The sequence below is a fragment of the Salvelinus fontinalis genome, chromosome 12 (assembly GCF_029448725.1).
Source record: "Salvelinus fontinalis isolate EN_2023a chromosome 12, ASM2944872v1, whole genome shotgun sequence".
Lineage (NCBI taxonomy): Eukaryota > Metazoa > Chordata > Actinopteri > Salmoniformes > Salmonidae > Salvelinus > Salvelinus fontinalis.
Genome location: NC_074676.1, coordinates 4,193,680 through 4,206,900, shown reverse-complemented (window position 1 = coordinate 4,206,900; position 13,221 = coordinate 4,193,680). Strand labels below are relative to the sequence as shown.

Genomic DNA, 13,221 nt, shown 5'->3' with positions numbered 1-13,221 from the left:
TGAGATCCTTACAAATTTTATTGTATTTGATGTACGATGAAATCATGAAGTGTGACATAAGTAAGAAAAGAAATACCCTTGCATAGATCACAGACGATGCCTTTGTCAGACGTCTGACAAACTGAACGTATCGTAGCATAATCCTCGTAAAAAACAAAACATGAACAGTGACGAACAAACATAAAAGAACACATTTGCAATGTTCAGTAGGCAAATGGACTACTTATAATTAAAAAACAAGAGCAGGAGTTTATTCAGCGACGTGAAACCTTGAGAATGTTGCAGTTAGACATGTGACGGGTATAGCTGACATGACTCACTGTTCTACATGACAGATGGTCATATCTCATCTACACAATACATTTCTATCTGAATGTCTCGTAACGTTGCACCCTCCCGAACAGACCCCAGGAGTCAACAGTCCCTCGTGCCTCTCTGAGCTGCTCGTTCCAAAGCAAGCCAGCTTCCCTAAATACAATGCACGTGGTCACATTTCCATAGGTTCTTCAAGGTTTTCTATAGGATGTCATTCCTATATACATGTAGGTGCACAATGGGTTGTATCCAAAATCACACCCTATTGCCTATTTAGTGCACTACTTTTGACCAGGACCCATAGGGCTCTTGTCAAAAGTAATGCACTATATAAGTAATAGGGTGTCATTTGGGATGAGAACCATGTCTGATGGATGGACAGGACGACAAACTCGTAGTAATCACACGTCTACCATCATATCACTCCCTGTCATCAAACAAAAACGAGTCACCTCTCATCACCATTCTAACTAAAGTGAGGTTTGAACGTACAGCCCGGTCACAGATCTGTTTGTGCTGTGCAGCCAACTCCTATGATCGTTGTCATTGGTAATTGCCAAACATGTTTGGCCTGACAACGACCATATAGTTGGCAAGACAGCGCAAACAGACCTGAGACCAGGCTAGTTTGAACATGGTGGGATGTCAATAGTCGGAACGTACGCCTGATCCACGATGAAAACCAGAAGGTACGCCTGATCCGAGATAGAAGTGTTTGTCAATATCTTAAGCAAACGATCATGTTTTTGGCAATAAAAAGAAAAGCAGAAATGTATAATAAAGGAGGGTATTTCATATGAAAAAAAAGGCCTTTGGTGTAGATGAAAGCAAGGGTTTTCTTTTAAGTGATGCAAACTGTCATTATATCTGATCCACCGTTTTGAAAAGCTCATGCAGTCTTCCGTTGACCATGCAGTTTTTGTGATCAGTAGGTTGCCGTTGAGATATGTGTACATGATCTATACATTATCAGTTGGTTTTTAGTAATGGGCATTTGGAAACGCTCTTCAATGGTGTGGTTTGTTAGGATGAATTTTCCAGTATCTCTTGAAATAAAATGAGAAGACGATCCATTTATCCCGATGCTAATATAGTGGATTGTAGTCCATATCATTCAAAGGTAGGCCTACAATAAATTGATAATAGTAGGCTACTTCAGTTGAATTATCATGGCTTGCCAGAGGAACACATTATTATAGAGTAATTGATATTTCAGTATATTATGGCATGTTCTTCCTCAAAACAATCAGACAATCGTAATATAGTGCCACAGAAAAAAAAGAAAAAAAGACACACAATGAAAGGATAGTCATCATTGGTATAGGCCTTTTGCAATATATATGTTCTTGCTATACTCTATTTTTACTATAGCTAAATGATTTCTTACTACTTTTTTTAGATAGGTACGGTTTACTTATATTTTTGTTTTTTTGTGTTGTCATTTCTCTGAATTACGTTTTTTTTTTTTTAAAGACCTTCTCACACACGTCTTCCTTTTGAAGAACATACATCTCTGAAAGCATTTCAAATGAATGCAAAAAAAAAGAGAAAGAACAATAGGCCCATTTGGGACCCATTTGGGCACCTTCTCCGTCACACTAAGTTCACACTAAACACACAGCCATTCCATCCAGCACTGGGTGGACGCTTGCTGTAAGTGCATTGCATTTCAGGCTATTAATTCCCTCCGGGAGGCTGCTACTGGCTACTTTGCCCCATTTATCAACATAGGGTCCTAACTAGAAAACGACTCCAGATCAACCTATGAGTTTGATGAGGATTGGATGATCGCTGTAAAAATACACTAGCGTTCAAAAGTTTGGGATCACTTAGAAATGTCCTTGTTTTTGAAAGAAAAGCTCATTTATTGTCCATTAAAATAACATCAAATTGATCAGAAATACAGTGTAGACATTGTTTATGTTGGAAATGACTATTGTAGCTCGAGATTTTTAATGGTATATCTACATGGGCGTACAGAGGACACTCCTGTGTTCCAATGGCACGTTGTGTTTGCTAATTCATTATAATTTTAAAAAGCTAATTGATCATACGAAAAACCTTTTGCAATTATTTTAGCACAGCTGAAAACTGTTGTCCTGCTTAAAGAAGCAATAAAACTGGCCATCTTTAGACTAGTTGAGAATCTGGAGCATCAGCATTTGTGGGTTCGATTACAGGCTGAAAATGACCAGAAACAAAGGACTTTCTTTTGAAACTCATCAGTCTATTCTTGGTCTGAGAAATTAAGGCTATTCCATGCGAGAAATTGCCAAGAAACTGATGATCTCGTACAACGCTGTGTACTACTCCCTTCACAGAACGTAGCAAACTGGCTCTAACCAGAATAGAAAGAGCAGTGGGAGGCCCCGGTGCACAACTGAGCAAGAGGACAAGTACATTTGAGTGTCTTGTTTGAGAAACAGGCACCTCACAAGTCCTCAACTGGCAGCTTCATTAAATAGTACCCGCAAAACACCAGTCTCAACGTCAACAGTGAAGAGCGACTCCGGGATGCTGGCCTTCTAGGCAGAGTTGCAAAGAAAGAGCCATATCTCAGATCGGCCAATAAAAAGAAAAGATTAAGATGAGCAAAAGAACACAGACACTGGACAGAGGAACTCTGTCTAGAAGGCCAGCATCCCGGAGTCACCTCTTCACTGTTGACGTTGAGACTTGTGTTTTGCGTGTACTATATAATGAAGCTTTCAGTTGAGGACTTGTCTGTTTCTTCATAGGGGCTATCTGTTTAATGTAAGGACAGGGCCGTGTTCATTAGGTTCATTAGGCACCAAATAGAATAAAACACTCAGAAATTGAATACATTTCTTGTCCAATTTCTTGTCCAGTAAGAAATGCTTGTTTGTGTTTTCTGTTGCAAAGCATGTTAAATAATATTGCTATGCTTTGCCCTGATGAACACTTTGACCTTTGACCCCAACTGTCCTTAACAACTAAATCAAAGAATTAACAGCATAGACAGCCCTGTTGTAAATGTCTTGTCAAGAGATCGTCTTTTTCCTCAACAATTTTTTTAAACAGATTCATTCAACTCCTATTTTACAAAAGTTTCTAAGAAACAGGTAACTGCAATTCTATTACTATAAGAATGCATTTTTAGTTTTTTGTAGAATAATTGAATGCATAGCACCATACATAGATTGCCCTCACAGCAAGAGCAATGGATGCACTGGTATCGTGACATGAGGGGTTTTGCATGTGTTCCCTCAACCTCACTCTGAACTGTTGCATCATGGGTATTTGGTGGAATAGGACCTGTTTTATCCAACTACACTTCTGGGCCATAAGAGACACCACATATGGTAAAAATATATAATTTCCCTGTTTGTCAGCTAGCTACTGTACATGGTATAGATAAGGTTGCTGTGGATAATCACTTTTTATTTGTTCTATTTTGGGGTATTCTATATGTCTGTTCTTAAGACCTGATGACATTCTCTTGGTTAGAAACCTTAAAAATCCCTGACACAGAAGTAACGTTTTTTTTGCACTCATATGTCAACTCCACTGACATATTCACCTCATAATGTCAAATGAACTGACATCTAGGAAGGCTCTCGCATAGACAGACACCAGACCTGTTGCAGACAGACACATTCTAAGTCCCCCAGCAATACACTACAACGGCCATGAGCAAATAAAGAGAACATAGCCGATAACATATAGCGCAAAACGACCAGCAACTCGATTCACAGAATCAAAAAAGGCCTCGTCCATAACCAATGTTCACATAGAGGCTTTCTGATAGTCCGCAAAAGGTGGAGCCTTTGCACAAACTGATGAAAGCAAATGCTTCACTAGCTGAGAAATTTTAGTTGAGGGGGTATACATACAGTAAAGGCCAAATGGAAAAAGAGAAAGGAAACATGGTACAGTACTTTTCATCAAATGACACACCATCATGAAGGCCTTTGAATCTTTAGCGATATTTAAGTGTGGTCTCATAACACCTGTCTTGTGTATCACCCCTCAACTTCAGTGTCACCAACATTGTGTCGCTACCATAACAACATATGTCTTGACCCTAAATCATCTGGTCATTTCACACACTTGCAGAACAAATTTTGCTGCAATAACGAAACAAGATTCACACTGCATCAGTACGCTTTGCGGAGCGCTGGAAGACTCAATTACGAAATAAATAGATGTAGCTATTGAGCAAATGGAAACAGTAACAACGGTGTAGCATCTAATAATGCACTTATATTGCCCAGAGTGAAATTACAATATGCAAAAAAACAAACAGTTTAAGAGCCCTTGGCTGCTCCATTGTCATTCTGTGACAGATACACACTTAGAAATGCAATTGCTAGAATGGACATTCCCATTCAAGTCAATGTTCTGTGATGGATGTGAGTAATTCTATTTCTATCTATACGCATATCAATGACGTGTGGCACATTCACAGATATAATTGCCCAGGGTATTTCTATGATTTAATAGTAGCAAACCTGCCTTACTTCTCAACAACTGTAATACTAAAGAATCCAAACCAAACCATTTGTATCAACATGTTTTGCGAGAATCAGTCATTCTACATCACTATGCTCTAGTCAACTCTACTTCTATAGTAATGCGTTTTTTTTTTGTGTTTTTTTTTGATTGTGCGTAGCTTGGAAGGGAAATGGGATAGGGGTAAGGGTGGTTGGAACAGTATGTCCTAAGACCTAAGTGCTTCTCTAAGGCTACTTTTAGGGGCCAATCTAAGAGTTTAACATCAGGGTCTGTGTTCATAAAGCATCTCAGAGTAGGAGTACAGATCTAGGATCAGATTAGTCTTTGAGGTCATAATGAATAAGATTACATGGACAGTGGGGGACCTAATCCTAGATCAGCACTCAGCACTCGGAGACCATTTATAAACACAGGCCCTGATGACCACAGTCTACTCCACTTAAGAGGCCATTTTGCATGTTTATGCATCGAAGAATGGCCTGGCTTGCAGCTCTGCAGTGAGCTCTGCCGTGACCTCACTGAGGTAGACACATTTAAAAGACTTATGGCACATAAATCAATAGCAACAGCAACACAAGCAAAGCAAAGCAATGGATATCCACTTTTGACTTGAAGTGGTGCATGGGTGGAGAAGCATAATCTTGTTCTAGAGTCTTGGGTCAACTCAACTACGGATCATGTTGGTAGTGCACTTCCATGGTTGTTTTCACCAAACATTCTCTGACTGTATTAATAATGATCAGAATAATCAATCATCATCATCCTCACCATCAACAACAATAATAACAGCATAATAGTGCCAAAGCAAGCAAGATCTTTTGCATCCAATCTGTTCAACTTGTCATGGATTTCCATTGTAGGCTACATACACAGAGGCACTTTCACTGAGCCTGATGCATGGTGAGCTGGGTAAAGGCACTAGCAACTAATGTACAAAATTATGATTGGCAATATCTATTAAACAACGGCTAATTTCAGTGAAATAAGAGTTGTTTCCGTTGTTTTGTTTGTGAAAACAAACAAACGCATCCCTAAATTTAGTGGTGAAATGGAAGGCCTGACTCATAATAGGTTTACTTTTTCTATGTTCAAAGGTCCATGCACTGCACTATTGAAGTAATACTGTAACTTGGTGCTTTATGAGTATATGCATTTTGATAATAAGTATTTATTCTGCTTCTTTGATCTCCTACGTTTTAAATTAGAAAGTCAGCATCCCCGAGTTGGGTTTTTGGATATATTTTTGTCACATTTCAGAAACGGTTCAGAGATTTTTAAAAGTTTCCACGTTTCGTTTCCATGACAGTATGATACACGTTTCAGAGTGTCTGTAATTGCAACAAGCTGAATACTGACGTCATGCATTTAGATATACTAGGATACACAGTACCTTAGTCGATAGGCCGTAATGCAGTTTACTTTTTCTCATGCTATGATCTTCGTTTAGTTACTGTTTCCCTTAAGATTTTTTATTAACATTCACTCGCTAAATAATTAGGCATTTTCAAATCAAAAACTATTTCAAACCAGTGCTGCACTCTAAGTGAAAACGAATAATAAAGGGGAATCGAATGAAGGCATAGGGGGATGGAAAAATCCTAAATAAATATATATTTTTAGCATTATTATAAGGTTATGTCTCATCATCACGCATGCCAATATCAAAATGTATGGGGAGTCTCTTCTAAACATGCTCATGTGACGCTCTTCTGTTATATCATTGTGCTGTCTTGCATCTAACGGGCAAAACTGCCATTGAACCACTTGCTGATATCGTAATTACAGCATTTTACTGCTGGAAAATAGCAGCATTGCGGATGTCCGTAGGTCTATCAGACTGAGGCAAGTAGATCATCAGCCTCTTTTTAACATCCAAACCAGGAGATCAGTGATCCTCCGTTATCAGTATTTTTCCTATAAGGTGCTTTGCTGGATAGTAGATCCTTTGTTGACAGAGGGGTAGAGGAGTCGCCTCGGACTTCAGGCCAGGTGTCGGTCGGCCTGACCACTGACTGGGTGCTGCAGATCCTGACTTGCGTGTCTCTCTCTTTGCAGCAGATGGCATTTATGATGCATTTGATCCTTGATGCAGTGTGCACTTGCTAAAATGTTATCTGTACCGATGCATAACGTTTTAATGATCACGCCTGGCTTTGTCTGATTAAAAACAGACATGTCGCCTAAGTGGTGTTGGTTAGTCGTCCTCCAAGGGCGCGCGATTATGCGTGTGCGTGTTAAATAGAAGTTGATGTTTATTTTTAATATTTTTTTTTTAATACGTATTTGAATGATCATTTTAAAATAAGGAATTACTCTATCTGTCGTATTCTCTAATAACAGTTTCATTTTCATATTTTTGTCCTTTCAAATAATTCCTTTCAAATTGGTGAGCATGGTTGTTGTCATAATGCTAGAGCGCTTATAGGAGGCGAATGAAGCATTCAAAAAGGATGGTGTACTCAACGTGTGACGGCATCATGTACGTCCCATGTTATCTCATTCGATTCTACACATCTGTGAGCAGCTTGCTTTTATTTACACAGTTTTGGTTTGCTAGAGTGCAATTGCCAGTTCTGAGGTTTGCCTCTCTAAAATTGTCGATGCTATTATTAATGTCTCCATCAATTTCCATGTATTCGGATTTGCTGACTGTGGACGAGCTGCGGCGACTAGAGTTGCTTTCACTAATGTTTGGTTCACTAACTTCTAAGAGTTTGGCCTGCTCCTCTCCCTCGGTCTCCCTGTGGTAGAAGTAGTTGAAGTTGGACACAATGACAGGCACTGGGAGCGCAATCGTCAACACACCAGCAATGGCGCAAAGGGAACCCACTATCTTGCCCCCTATAGTGACAGGCACCATATCCCCATAGCCCACAGTTGTCATAGACACCACGGCCCACCAGAAAGCTTCCGGTATGCTGCCGAAGTGCGACCCTCTCTCCTCGGCCTCTGCGAAGTACACCGCGCTGGAGAAGAGGATGACTCCGATGAAGAGGAAAAATATCAGCAATCCGAGTTCGCGCATACTGGCCTTGAGGGTCTGTCCCAGGATCTGCAATCCTTTGGAGTGTCGTGACAGCTTAAAGATTCTAAACACTCTGACCAGTCTGATTACCCTGAGGATGGCCAGAGATGTCGCCTGCTCCCCCATGCCCTCGTCCTGGTCTTCGGGGTCCTCAGCCAGCTCCGTGCCCAGTGTGATGAAGTAAGGGATGATGGCCACTATATCAATAATGTTCATCATGTTTTTGGAGAAGACTGCCTTGCTTGGACACGCGAAAAACCGCACGATCAACTCAAACGAGAACCAGATAATGCAAAGAGATTCAATAATGAAGAAAGGGTCGGTCAGGATGTTTGGTTTGTAGTAAAAGGTATGATTCCCTACAGTCTTAAACCGACCCTTAGGATCCTCTTTCAAGTCGGGTAAAGTCTCTAAACAAAATATGACTATGGAAATCAGAATTACCATTACAGATACTATAGCAATCCCTCTGGCCGGACCCGAGCTCTCTGGGTGCTCAAAAAGCAGCCAGATCTGACGCTGGAATTCCTTCTCAGGTAAAGGACGTTCTTCCTCCCTGACGAAGCCCTCATCCTCACGGAATTTCTCCATGGCATCCACTCCCAACTCATAAAACTTGATCTCTTCCGAGAACATATCCAACGGGACGTTGACGGGCCTTCTCAGCCTTCCCCCGGACTGGTAATAGTAGAGGATGGCATCGAAACTGGGACGGTTTCTGTCAAAGAAATACTCGTTTCTCAGGTGGTCAAAGTAGCGCATCCTCTTCTTGGGGTTGCCTAGCAATGTCTCGGGGAACTGGGAGAGAGTTTTGAGCTGGGTCTCGAACCGCATCCCCGCTATGTTGATGACCACTCTTTCGCAGCAGTCGTGGTCTTCATGGTCGGGGGGGTACGCGTCCTGCGGGTGCCCCGGTACGGCTGCGGTCTCATCCATGTTATCTCCTGCCACAACGGTCATCTTGTAGGTCCAAGGAGTTGTGGAATTCCGGTTATCCGGTTAATCTGATTGAACAGGCGGCATTCAGTTTTTGGGTTGATACAATTTACTTCTAAATGCCTCTTCTTTTTCTCCCACTATGTGTTGTCCTAGTCCCCAGATAAGGGGCTGGCTTGCTTTGCCTCAGTGCGGCTCCACTGCGGATCTCGCTGACTCGACCATTGCTGCTCTCCGCTGCATCTGCTGCTGCTGCCTATGTTACCCAGTCAGAGGGGGAAAAAAAGAAAAGATTGGATCGAAGGAACAGCGGAGATATTTGCTAGCTCAGCAATTTCTACCATTTATTTATTTATTTAGCCTCTAGGCTATATGTCCTGCCTATTTATCAGAGTCTAAAGGGGTAAATTATATTGTTTTATTAGTGATAATCTAGACATAAAGCAATCCAATATGCATATTATAATTGGCAGGGTAAATGTTATATATAGCCTATATAGCAAATATATATATATATATATATATATTAAATGTTATATTATTGCAACACTTTATATGCATGTTTTGTCGCATAACACTGTTTGCAACTTGCCTAGGCCTATAGGCTATCTCACGCAAATAATTAAGCGTTAAATGCACTAAAAGTCATATAGAATGCAATACCAATTGACTGTCACAGTCTCTAAATAATAGTAATATTGTAACAATAGCCTTGGACTTATTCCCACTGACCCCTCTTATGACAGAGACAGACAGAGTGCACCAGTTTCAAGGCTTACCTGCGTCTTGTCCGCGACTCAGCACAGTCATCCAACCGCTAGGACAGCCAGGACTGCCGTAGCTTTGTTGTCATTTGTTAAAACATGAACACTTTACAACGCACCCCACCGCAACACATTGGAGCTTTCCTCTGTGCAGGCCCTGGTATAGACTAAAACACTCAAGACATCACTGTCTGAGCCCTTCGTATCGGTAAACTTAAATGTCTTATTTGTCTACATCTTGATCCCGTCGCATAACATTCGTTGTAAAATCACGCTGGAGTCAGAGAAACGTGAGCAACTTCTGTAGCCTATAGTCACTTGTGCAGTGGGGCACTTCGGTGTGAATGGCTTAGAGCAGGATAAATTATTATGCTGCAACTCAGGGGGGAGATACATTAAGGGGCAATAAGCGAACCCTTGCCATTTCAAGACATTACCGCATCAGCAGAAATGTCCTGTGACGAGTAGACAAGATGACGAGCATTTTAGAATTTGTTTTACCTCGAGCCGGCACAGATGGAGGAATCGATTATGTGAAGATATAATCATTTCTTAATAATGTTCAGTATATTGTTCTTATGTATTTCACATGCAAGGAGAGTGGATGAGGAGATAGCGGGAAGGGGTGAGAGAGAGAGGGAGGGAGGGAGGGGAGAGAAGGGGTTCGACGCAATGCAGACTGGCTATACTAAAAGCACGCTGCCACGAGTGCTCTCTACACCACAAAAACAAGAGTATTTGTGTGTGCCAGCACTGGTGCAATATCTGCTCAGCTGGAGGGTGATGAGCTGGTATCTTAATCATTATTTCCCCAAAAAACAACAATGGTCCTAATGACAGGCTACTTATAAACTGATATTCTGGAAAAAGTAGTCTAACTTGGCACGGTCATTACTTTATACAGTTTACATTACAACACTCAGCTGTGCATTTTCTAACTCAGCTCAATTCTGTGAGTGGCCAATGGCCGGAAAGAGCGGCCGCGGTGCAGACCGTTTCACCACGACAAGGAGTGGCTTGATTCAGCGCCATGGACAGCGGTCGCGAGCACCGCGTCTCAGAACAGACCGCTCGATTATCATCCTCCCGACGTTCCACCCCCTGTCCTTCCTCGTGCATGGTGCAACGTTATGTTGTTGTTTGTCCTGTCAGTCTAATCGATGGGACGAAACACGCAGGCTACTGTTTTAAGATTGATTTGCGTCAAGCTGCACTGAGTTCATTCAAGGACAGGGGGCTTTTCAAAGGCAATGAAGTGAGATTACTTTTTTTTAGAAGGGCTGCGTGCATGATCGTAAGGGATAAGCTACAGTATACCTGTTCACTTGTTTTATAGAACACAATGGAAATCACTGTTTTACTAACCTGCGTGTTTCGTCCCATCGATTTGCTATGTGTTTTTAAAATGGTCTAATAGGCCTAAACAAACAATAACATATATTTCCATTACTTTTGGAAAGTAGGGGGCCTTTTTATGGATGTGAATAATTTGTATATATATATATGTATATATATAGCTATATATATATATATATATATATATACATATATATATATATATATATATATGTATATATATAGCTATATATATATATAGCAGCCATGAACGGGGTTCACAGGGTGACAGAGAGGACACAAGATCAGTCGGATACCAAAGCAAGCACTCTATCATGTAGGAACTATCTTTATTTACGTGCAATCAGTGAAAGCATTAGCATGTTGATTTAAATCTCAGTTGGTACATTCTAAATTACCATTCCAAAATACTTCAACACATTCTGTAATATGCTTGCAGAGGCAGGACCTCCTGTTTCTCATTTTACAGAATAAAAGATCCGACCTTTCACTACATTCAGACCACATAATAGGGCAACACTATGTGATTATACCGATATTCTAATCTCAATATTTCACATTGTTTGTCTGCTTAATTTAAATCAAACATTCATTTGCATGAGACACTTGATCAATACTTATTGCACTTAGTGCCACCAACTGGTCTGGTGCAGCCATCTAAGGTTGCAGTGACTTTATATTCACACAGCTTCTAAGGACATATACAATAGCCACCCTTTACCTTGATGACAGCTTTGCACACGCTTGGCATTCTCTCAACCAGCTTCATGAGGTAGTCACCTGGAAAGCATTTCAATTAACAGGTGTGCCTTCTTAAAAGTTAATATGTGAAATTTCTTTCCTTCTTAATGTGTTTGAGCCAATCAGTTGTGTTGTGACAAGGTAGGGGTGGTATACAGAAGATAGCCCATATTATGGCAAGAACAGTTCAAATAAGCAAATAGAAACGACAGTCCATCGTTACTTTAAGACATGAAGGTCAGTCAATATGGAACATTTCTAGATCTTTGAAAGTTTATTCAAGTGCAGTCGCAAAAACCATCAAGCGCTATGATGAAACTGGCTCTCATGAGGACCGTCACAGGAACGGAAGACCCAGAGTTACCTCTGCTGCAGAGTATAAGTTCATTAGAGTTACCAGCCTCAAAAATTAAAGCCCCAATAAATGCTTCACAGAGTTCAAGTAACAGACATATCTCAACATCAACTATTCAGAGGAAACTGTGTGAATCAGGCATTCATTGTCGAATTGTTGCAAAGAAACCACTACTAAAGGAGACCAATATGAAGAAGAGATTTGCTTGGGCCAAGAAACACGAGCCATGGACATTATACCAGTGGAAATGTGTCCTTTTGTCTGCAGTCCAAAAAGGAGATTTTTGGTTACAACCGCCGTGTCTTTGTGAGACGCGGTGTGGGTGAACGAATGATCTCCGCATATGTATTTCCAAATGTAAAGCATGGAGGAGGAGGTGTGATGGTGTGGGGATGCTTTGCTGGTGACACTGCCTGCGATTTATTTAGAATTCAAGGCACACTTAACCAGCGTGGCTACCACAGCATTCTGCAGCGATACGCCATCCCATCTGGTTTGGGCTTAATGGGACTATCATTTGTTCTTCAACAGGACAATGACCCAACACACCTCCAGGCTGTGTAAGGGCTATTTTACCAAGAAGGAGAGTGATGGAGTGCTGCATCAGATGACCTGGCCTCCACAATCCCCCGACCTCAACCAAAATGAGATGGTTTGGGATGAGTTGGACTGCAGAATGAAGGAAAAGGAGGCAACAAGTGTTCCGCATATGTGGAAACTCTTTCAAGACTGGAAAATCATTCCAGGTGAAGCTGGTTGAGAGAATGTCAAGAGTGTATATGTGTTTAATATTGATGTCACAAATGTATAATTTGTAGTTCTTTATTAAACATTTAGTTATTTGTTACATTTGACTGTGTAAAACCTAGCAGTACTACTTAATTCTCTGAGTGAGACAGATATATAGCGTTTTGCAAAAATATACACTACCGTTCAAAAGTTTGGGGTCACTTAGAAATGTCCTTGTTTTTGAAAGAAAGGCAACTTTTTTCCCATTAAAATCAACTGAAGCTGTCAATTGAGGACTTGTGAGGCCAGTTGTATTGCTTCTTCAATTAGAACAACAGTTTTCAGCTGTGCTAACATAATTGCAAAAGTGTTTTCTAATGAGCAATTAGCCTTTTAAAATGATAAACTTGGATTAGCTAACACAACGTGCCATTGGAACAGAGGCGTGGTGGTTGCTGATAATGGGCCTCTGTGCGCCTATGTAGATATTCCATAAAAATTCAGCTGTTTCCAGCTACAATAGT

At 40.8% G+C, this 13,221-nt stretch overlaps 1 protein-coding gene across 1 annotated transcript; it reads right to left on the bottom strand.

Moving 5' to 3' along the window:
* Positions 1-10,108, bottom strand: LOC129866667 (potassium voltage-gated channel subfamily A member 1-like). Its single transcript, XM_055939448.1, has 2 exons — positions 9,532-10,108; positions 1-9,008 (listed from the first exon to the last, which is right to left on the bottom strand). The coding sequence occupies exon 2, from the start codon at positions 8,774-8,776 to the stop codon at positions 7,298-7,300; it is 1,479 nt and encodes a 492-aa protein (XP_055795423.1). The 5' UTR covers positions 8,777-9,008; positions 9,532-10,108; the 3' UTR covers positions 1-7,297.
* Positions 10,109-13,221: the final 3,113 nt, after the last annotated feature.